Here is a 9,177-nt window from a genome sequence, read left to right as displayed (position 1 = left end):
GGTTACGTTAGGTTAGGTTAGGTTAGGTTAGGTAAGGATAATTTGGTTAGGTTAGGTAAGGATAATTTGGTTAGGTTAGGTAAGGTTAGGTTAGGGTAGGTTAGGTTGGGGTGGGTGTTGTTGGGTTGGGTTGGGTTGGGTTAGGTTTGGTTAGGTTAGGTTAGGTTACGTTAGGTTAGGTTAGGTTAGGTTAGGTTAGGTTACGTTAGGTTGGGTTAGATCAGGTAAGGTTAGGTTACGTTAGAATAGGTTAGGTTAGGTTAGGTTAGGTAAGGTTAGGTTAGGTTAGCTTAGGTTAGGTTATGTTGGGTTCGGTTGGGTTAGGTTGGGTTAGGTTAGGTTAGGTTAGGTTACGTTAGGTTAAGGTATGAACCGTCGTAAATCCGCGTTACACAATGTCACTTAGTGAGATGCAGTGTTTTTCACCTTTACAAGTCGGGAACTGCGATATCTAATGTGAAAGCGCTTGAAACCGTCGTAATGTTGTAGAAAGCAATGTAAAGTAGCGAGTAAAACGTTTTCTAACGATAGAAGTGCGAAGGTCTTGTTAGGTTGAGTTATGTTAGTTTAAGCTAGGTAGCGTCGTGAAACTACCAAAAACAACGTCATCTAACGAGATGACGTTGTTGAGTGGGTGTGTCAGCTGGCCAACGGTCAACATGGCAACTAATCCGTTCCTGTTCTACATGCAGATTCTACTTTTTGCTGGAGTGACCAAAGCCAGCGCATCTCAAGCAACAACGAACATTACCGATGAAACCACGGCGGCATGCTGCGACAGCGTATGGTTTTCGCTAAACTACACTGAAGATGGGATCAAGTCACGTGCAGCGCGGTCTACGTCACCGGACCCGGCTTTAAATGTACCTCGTCGCACGGCTTCCTTCAGTGGGTGTGTCAGCTGGCCAACGGTCAACATGGCAACTAATCCGTTCCTGTTCTACATGCAGATTCTACTTTTTGCTGGAGTGACCAAAGCCAGCGCATCTCAAGCAACAACGAACATTACCGATGAAACCACGGCGGCATGCTGCGACAGCGTATGGTTTTCGCTAAACTACACTGAAGATGGGATCAAGTCACGTGCAGCGCGGTCTACGTCACCGGACCCGGCTTTAAATGTACCTCGTCGCACGGCTTCCTTCAGTGGGTGTGTCAGCTGGCCAACGGTCAACATGGCAACTAATCCGTTCCTGTTCTACATGCAGATTCTACTTTTTGCTGGAGTGACCAAAGCCAGCGCATCTCAAGCAACAACGAACATTACCGATGAAACCACGGCGGCATGCTGCGACAGCGTATGGTTTTCGCTAAACTACACTGAAGATGGGATCAAGTCACGTGCAGCGCGGTCTACGTCACCGGACCCGGCTTTAAATGTACCTCGTCGCACGGCTTCCTTCAGTGGGTGTGTCAGCTGGCCAACGGTCAACATGGCAACTAATCCGTTCCTGTTCTACATGCAGATTCTACTTTTTGCTGGAGTGACCAAAGCCAGCGCATCTCAAGCAACAACGAACATTACCGATGAAACCACGGCGGCATGCTGCGACAGCGTATGGTTTTCGCTAAACTACACTGAAGATGGGATCAAGTCACGTGCAGCGCGGTCTACGTCACCGGACCCGGCTTTAAATGTACCTCGTCGCACGGCTTCCTTCAGTGGGTGTGTCAGCTGGCCAACGGTCAACATGGCAACTAATCCGTTCCTGTTCTACATGCAGGTCTGTAACACTGCGTCTTCCTGTAAATCCAGTAACCGCTGTTTTATCCAGCTGACATGCCCAGAGTGTTTCAGTGCTATAGCTATGTTTGTGCAGGATTTCGCATGTGCTTTGTTGATTCTTTGCGGTGATATAGAATCAAACCCAGGTCCTACCACCGAAGAATTGCTCACTGAGATTCTAGCGGGGCAAAAGGTGATACAGAAAAGGCTCGATGAAATTGAACAGAAATTTAAGGTTGTCGACTCGACAGCCTCTCTTATTAAAGAGGTCTCCTCAGTCACCCACCTTCTGGACAAGAAAGTGAAGGACATGGAAAAAAAGTTAGTCGACCTTGAGGACCGCGGGAGAAGAAACAACCTTTTGGTGTTCGGCGTTCCAGAAAAACAGAATGAAACACAAGCAGACCTTGAGCAAAGTGTTGTGAAAGGTATTTTCGAAGAGGTACTAGGCACAAAAATAACGTCTATCGAAAGGATTCATAGGATAGGCCGTAGTCATAGTCGCAAACCTCGGCCTGTAATCCTAAAGTTATTTGACTACCGCGAAAAGATTAATGTTTTGAAAAACGGCTATAAGTTAAAAGGACAGCGAACTTCTATAGCAGAGGATTTTTCCGCGTGCACTAGACAGAAAAGAAGAAACCTGTGGGAGAGCACAACTGACATCAGAAAGTCTGGTAAAAAAGTTAAGCTGATTCACGATAAAATTAAAATTGAAAACAATCTTTTTGAATGGGATGACAGCCAAAAAATGAGAGTTCTTGTTCAGCGCAAGAATACTAGAAACGAACAGTGACCAGCGGTCGTTAATAAACCATTCCTTTGCCTCCAGTTTAATGCTCGCAGTATTGTGAATAAAGTTGACGTGCTGGAAAGTGTTATTCTCTCGTATAAACCTCAGGTAGTCGTAATTACGGAAACTTGGTTGCACAATGACATATCCGATTCTGAAATCGTCCCGCCAGGCTACGCTATCCTTCGTAATGATAGAAGCTCCCGAGGGGGAGGAGTTGCCATTCTTTACCAAGATACGTTACATATAAACAGACTTTCCCCTATAGCTGGTGTTGAATGTGTCATCGCTAAAATATGCCTGAATGAATGCAGCTTAGTAGTAGGTGGATTTTACCGCCCCCCAAATGACAACAGTACATTCTTCGAGAAACTAAACCAATTCTTATGTGACAACGTCGTCCACATCAATAATTTTTTGATAGCTGGTGACTTCAATCTGCCATCCATTGATTGGAGTAACGAAATTCCGGAGCCTCTTAGCACTGTTGCAGAACAGTTAACTGATCTAGTTTTCTTTCATAACCTTTCTCAGTTAGTCAAAGAGCCAACTCGCATCAGCAACTCAGCGAATTCTATCCTAGACCTTTTTCTCGTTAGCAGAAACCTGCTTAGTAAAGAACCCGTAGTTGCCGTTCTCGATGAAATATCGGATCATAAGTTGATTACATTGACACTGAATCTTGGCCATGTGCCTAAAAAGAAAAACGAAGTGCGTGTTGTCCCGGTTTTCGCACGTGCAAATGACGTGGGCATTTTGGATGCAATGGATGAATCGTTCTCAAATTTTCTTTCTTTCTATCAATCAAGTGATTGCAGTATCGATGAGTTATGGCTATTTTTCAAAAATCTCGTTCTTAAGTGTATCAAAGATTTTGTCCCTATGAAAAGTAAAAGCATAAAAAAATTTTCAAAACCATGGCTTACTAAGGAAGTTGTTCGCCTTGAGCGCAAAGCGAAAAGGATAAGAAAAACGTGCCGGCAACGCCCCTCTCCTGCGAATGTATCGAAACTGTGTGCCATACGCTTGGCTCTTAGGGACAGTATCGCTGAAGCTAAAAATTACTACTTCAACGTGACATTAAAAAACTTTCTCTACACGGCTCCGGCTAAATTCTGGAGACATTTTTCCTCAAAGCAAAAATCGCAGTTAAACCTTACTGTGAACGGTGGCAACGTGTCGGATAAACTACAATTAGCATCGACTTTTAACCGCTTTTTCTGCTCCGTATTTGTACAGGATGATGCTAGTGACCCATCTTTCATTCCTGCAAAAGATGCTCCGTCTATAAGTGATATTTTTGTGTCCGAAGAAGGTGTGCTGTCACTGTTGTTAAAATTGGACACAAAGAAAACTCCTGGAATTGACGGCATACCCAACACCTTTTTAGTCAGGTACGCTGAATGGTGCTCCAAGTACTTATGTTTAATATTTAAAAAATCGCTCTCAGAAGCTCAACTACCAACAGAATGGAAGTACAGTAAAATTATTCCGATACCGAAAGGTGGGGACTCGCGCCAAGTAACTTGTTACAGGCCAATCTCCCTACTGTGCTCCTGCTCAAAGATGCTAGAGCACATAATTTTCGCGCACATATCGTCGTTTCTGGAAAAGAACAACCTTATTGATAATAGGCAACATGGTTTTCGCAAAGGTAAATCTACAGTGACGGCACTCCTTGAAACCGTGCATGATTTTGCTGCTGCTATTGATGCTCAATCTCAAATAGACGTGATTTTTTTGGATTTCCAAAAAGCTTTTGATTGTGTTTCGCATTCAAAACTAATAATAAAGGTTAGGGCAATTCTAAAGAATACTGCATTAGTATCGTGGATAGAGGCCTACTTGCGCCACAGACAGCAATGTGTTTCAATTGATAATGTTTGCTCAACTCCTGCAGCTGTCGGGTCGGGCGTTCCACAAGGGTCGGTGTTGGGGCCGTTATTCTTCCTAATATTTATAAATGACATAGTTGACCAGGTACCGGTCAAAATTAAACTATTCGCAGATGACTGCGTAATTTATCACAGAATTGACAACCTTCATGACCACGTCCAACTAAAAGAAGCTCTTCAGCACGTTGAGAAATGGTGTGAAACCTGGCAAATGAAAATTAACCCCCAAAAGACCGTTCTCATGAGGATAACTAGAAAGAATTCACCGCTACAGCTTAGCTACAGCTTAAATGGAAGCGTATTATCCAAAGTAAAATCTTTTAAATACCTAGGTGTCATACTCACATCGGATCTTCGGTGGAATGAGCACATTTCTTACATAAAGAAAAAAGCAGTAACTAAACTAGGATACTTAAGACGAACTTTGCGCCAAGCTCCTCAAGATATGAAGCTATTAGCCTATAAAACGTTTATCCGACCAATAATCGAATACGCATCGATAGTATGGGACCCTCACACGAAAAGGAACATTGTCCACTTGGAAAGTGTTCAAAGAAAATCGGTACGCTTTATTTTTAATATGTACAGCTGGCGGACATCGGCAAGTACGTTAGTGGAAAGGGCTGAATTGGAACCCCTGGAATTACGACGCCACACGGAAAGACTAGGGTACCTATACAAAATTTATCATAATAAAATAGGAATAGAAAGGGATCATTTCATTCAACCTGTAAGTAAGCGAATCACACGTTCTCATCACTCAAAAAAACTACGAGACTATAACTGCCGAACAGATGTATTTCACAACACATTTTTCCCACGAACAGTAAGGGAATGGAACGAGCTCCCAGCCGATGTCGTGGAACGCATGACCACAGCAGATTTCATTTCAACACTTCAGGCTCATTTGACGACTGTGTAAATGTACGAGTTTACTAATCTTCTTTGTATATGTTCACTTGTGTGTTTCTACTTTTATGTATCGTCACCTTATATGTAAGGAAATACATATATTCTTTTATTCCATGTATGTATTACTGGCATTTAGAATATAATGGTTACAGTGTAGTTACCTACTGCTGTGATGATCGATATAACTGATGATATTATTGCTGTAGAAGAGTACCTAGTGTGAAGCATGCCGTTATCGCTTTCTTTTGCGCAGTATGTATATATATCATCTTTGTATTCCCACTCCTGCTTACAGCCTTTTTTAGGCTAGCAGTATTTTGCAAATAAATAAACAAATAAATAGTGTTGTTTTATTGCGAGTACGAAACTGCGATAGGTGAAATGTTGTGAAAGCACACAAAACGGCATGAACAAGCCAAATACTGCGTGTTGTACCGTTACAAGTGCGAAACTGCTATGTTGTGATATTCTCGTTAAAGCGCATGCAAGCATCGTGAAATCTTAAAGAACGATGTCATTTAGCGAGATACAGCGTTCTGTACTGCAATAAGTTGGTGAAAAACTGTGAGGTTATGCAAATATCCTAATTGTGAACGAAACAGTGTAATAGAGCGTTTTTTAATACAAGTGCGAATGTTAGGTTAGGTTAAGATATGAACCGTCGTAAAACCGCATTAAACAATGTCACTTAGTGAGATGCAGTGTTTTTCACCATTACAAGTCGGGAACTGCGATATCTAATGTGAAAGCGCTTGCAAACGTCGTTAGGTTAGGTTAGGTTAGGTTAGGTTAGGTTAGGTTACGTTAGGTTAGGTTAGGTTAGGTTAGGTTAGGTTAGGTTAGGTTAGGTTAGGGTATGTTAGGTAAGGTTTGGTTAGGTTAGGTTAGGTTGGTTTAGGTAAGGTTAGGTTAGGTTAAGATATGAACCGCGCTAAAACCGCATTAAACAATGTCACTTAGTGAGATGCTGTGTTTTTCACCATTACAAGTCGGGAACTGCGATATCTAATGTGAAAGCGCATGAAACCGTCGTAATCTTGTAGAAAACATTGTAAAGTAGCGAATAAAACGTTTTCTAACGATAGAAGTGCGAAGGTTCGGTTAGTTTGAGCTAGGTAGCGTCGTGAAACCACCAAAAACGATGTCATCTAACGAGATAGTGTTGTTTTATTGCGAGTACGAAACTGCGATAGGTGAAATATTGGGAAAGCACACAAAATGGCATGAACTAGCCAGATACTGCGTCTTGTGCCGTTACAAGTGCGAAACTGCTTTATTCTGATATTCTCGTTAAAGCGCATGCAAGTATCGTGAAACCTTAAAGAACGATGTCATTTAGCGAGATACAGCGTTCTGTACTGTAATAGGTTGGTGAGAAACTGTGAGGTCAAGCAAATATCGTAATTGTGAACGAAACAGTGTAATTGAGCGTATTTAGATACAAGTGCGAATGTTAGGTTAGGTTGAGATATCAACCGTCGTAAAACCGCATTAAACAATGTCACTTAGTGAGATGCAGTGTTTTTCACCATTACAAGTCGGGAACTGCGATATCTATTGTGAAAGCGCTTGTAAACGTCGTTAGGTTAGGTTAGGTTTGGTTAGGTTAGGTTAGGTTAGGTTACGTTAGGCTAGGTTAGGTTAGGTTTGGTTAGGTTAGGTTAGGTTAGGTTGGGTTAGGTTAGGTTTGGTTAGGTTAGGTTAGGTTAGGTTAGATTAGGTTAGGTTGGGTTGAGTTGGGTTAGGTTAGGTTAGGTTAGGTTACGTTGGGTTAGGTTAGGTTAGGTTAGGTTACGTTAGGTTAGGTTAGGTTACGTTAGGTTAGGTTAGGTTAGGTTACGTTAGGTTAGGTTAGGTTAGGTTAGGTAAGGATAATTTGGTTAGGTTAGGTAAGGTTAGGTTAGGTTAGGTTAGGTTGGGGTGGGTGTTGTTGGGTTGGGTTGGGTTGGGTTAGGTTTGGTTAGGTTAGGTTACGTTACGTTACGTTAGGTTAGGTTAGGTTAGGTTACGTTAGGTTATGTTAGGTTAGGTTAGGTTACGTTAGGTTAGGTTAGATCAGGTAAGGTTAGGTTACGTTAGAATAGGTTAGGTTAGGTTAGGTTACGTTAGGTTAGGTTAGGTTAGGTTAGGTTTGGTTAGGTTAGGTTAGGTTAGCTTAGGGTTGGTTGGGTTGGGTTGGGTTGGGTTAGGTTAGGTTAGGTTGAGTTGGGTTGGGTTGGGTTAGGTTAGGTTAGGTTAGGTAAGGTTAGGTTAAGTTAGGTTAGGTTACGTTAGGTTAAGGTATGAACCGTCGTAAAACCGCGTTAAACAATGTCACTTAGTGAGATGCAGTGTTTTTCACCTTTACAAGTTGGGAACTGCGATATCTAATGTGAAAGCGCTTGAAACCGTCGTAATGTTGTAGAAAGCAATGTAAAGTAGCGAGTAAAACGTTTTCTAACGATAGAAGTCCGAAGGTTATGTTAGGTTGAGTTATGTTAGTTCAAGCTAGGTAGCGTCGTGAAACCACCGAAAACGACGTCATCTAACGAGATAGTGTTGTTTTATTGCGAGTACGAAACTGCGATAGGTGAAATGTTGTGAAAGCACACAAAACGTCATGAACAAGCCAAATACTGCGTGTTGTACCGTTACAAGTGCGAAACTGCTATGTTGTGATATTCTCGTTAAAGCGCATGCAAGCATCGTGAAACCATAAAGAATTATGTCATTTAGCGAGAGACAGCGTTCTGTACTGTGATAAGTTGGTGAAAAACTGTGAGGTCATGCAAATATCGTAATTGTGAACGAAACAGGGTAATAGAGCGTTTTGAGATACAAGCGCGAATGTTAGGTTAGGTTAAGATATGAACCGTCGTAAAACCGCATTGAACAATGTCACTTTGTGAGATGCAGGTTTTTTCACCATTACAAGTCGGGAACTGCGATATCTAATGTGAAAGTGCATGAAACCGTCGTAATGTTGTAGAGAGCATTGTAAAGTAGCGAATAAAACGTTTTCTAACGATAGAAGTGCGAAGGTTATGTTAGGTTGAATTATGTTAGTTTAAGCTAGGTAGCGTCGTGAAACCACCAAAAACGACGTCATCTAACGAGATAGTGTTGTTTTAATGCGAGTACGAAACTGCGATAGGTAAAATGTTGTGAAAGCACACAAAACGGCATGAACAAGCCAAATACTGCGTGTTTTACCGTTACAAGTGCGAAACTGCTATGTTGTGACATTCTCGGTAAAGCGCATGCAAGTATCGTGAAACCTTAAAGAACAATGTCATTTAGCGAGATACAGCGTTCTGTACTGCAATAATTTGGTGAAAAACTGTGAGGTCATGCAAATATCGTAATTGTGAACGAAACAGTGTAATTGAGCGTAATTAGATACAAGTGCGAATGTTAGGTTAGGTTGAGATATCAACCGTCGTAAAACCGCATTAAACAATGTCACTTAGTGAGATGTAGTGTTTTTCAACATTACAAGTCGGGAACTACGATATCTAATAGGAAAGCGCATGAAACCGTCGTTAGGTTAGGTTAGCTTAGGTTAGGTTAGGTTAGGTTAGGTTAGGTTAGGTTAGGTTTGGTTAGGTTAGGTTAGGTTAGATTAGGTTAGGTTGGGTTGAGTTGGGTTAGGTTAGGTTAGGTTAGGTTACGTTGGGTTAGGTTAGGTTAGGTTAGGTTACGTTAGGTTAGGTTAGGTTAGGTTAGGTAAGGATAATTTGGTTAGGTTAGGTAAGGATAATTTGGTTAGGTTAGGTAAGGTTAGGTTAGGGTAGGTTAGGTTGGGGTGGGTGTTGTTGGGTTGGGTTGGGTTGGGTTAGGTTTGGTTAGGTTAGGTTAGGTTACGTTAGGTT

The 9,177-nt window shown here is 41.8% G+C and overlaps 1 protein-coding gene across 8 annotated transcripts; it reads left to right on the top strand.

Annotated features, from left to right (window-relative positions):
• Positions 1–637: 637 nt before the first annotated feature.
• On the top strand, positions 638–5,649 carry LOC119185373 (uncharacterized). Of its 8 annotated transcripts, XM_075884493.1 has the most exons (4): positions 763–888; positions 951–1,146; positions 1,209–1,404; positions 1,467–5,649. In XM_075884493.1, the coding sequence occupies exons 3-4, from the start codon at positions 1,378–1,380 to the stop codon at positions 2,520–2,522; spliced, it is 1,083 nt and encodes a 360-aa protein (XP_075740608.1). In that variant the 5' UTR covers positions 763–888; positions 951–1,146; positions 1,209–1,377; the 3' UTR covers positions 2,523–5,649. The 8 variants fall into 8 exon arrangements, 6 of the variants coding, with proteins under 6 accessions (XP_075740606.1, XP_075740604.1, XP_037290316.2 ...); XR_012889167.1 differs by having other exon boundaries at positions 638–1,146; positions 1,467–1,605; XR_012889168.1 differs by having other exon boundaries at positions 638–1,146; positions 1,209–1,379; positions 1,467–1,597.
• Positions 5,650–9,177: the final 3,528 nt, after the last annotated feature.

This window comes from Rhipicephalus microplus, unplaced genomic scaffold, assembly GCF_043290135.1.
Source record: "Rhipicephalus microplus isolate Deutch F79 unplaced genomic scaffold, USDA_Rmic scaffold_33, whole genome shotgun sequence".
In the NCBI taxonomy this organism is placed as follows: Eukaryota; Metazoa; Arthropoda; class Arachnida; order Ixodida; family Ixodidae; genus Rhipicephalus; species Rhipicephalus microplus.
This window is presented reverse-complemented; position numbering and strand designations above follow the sequence as displayed.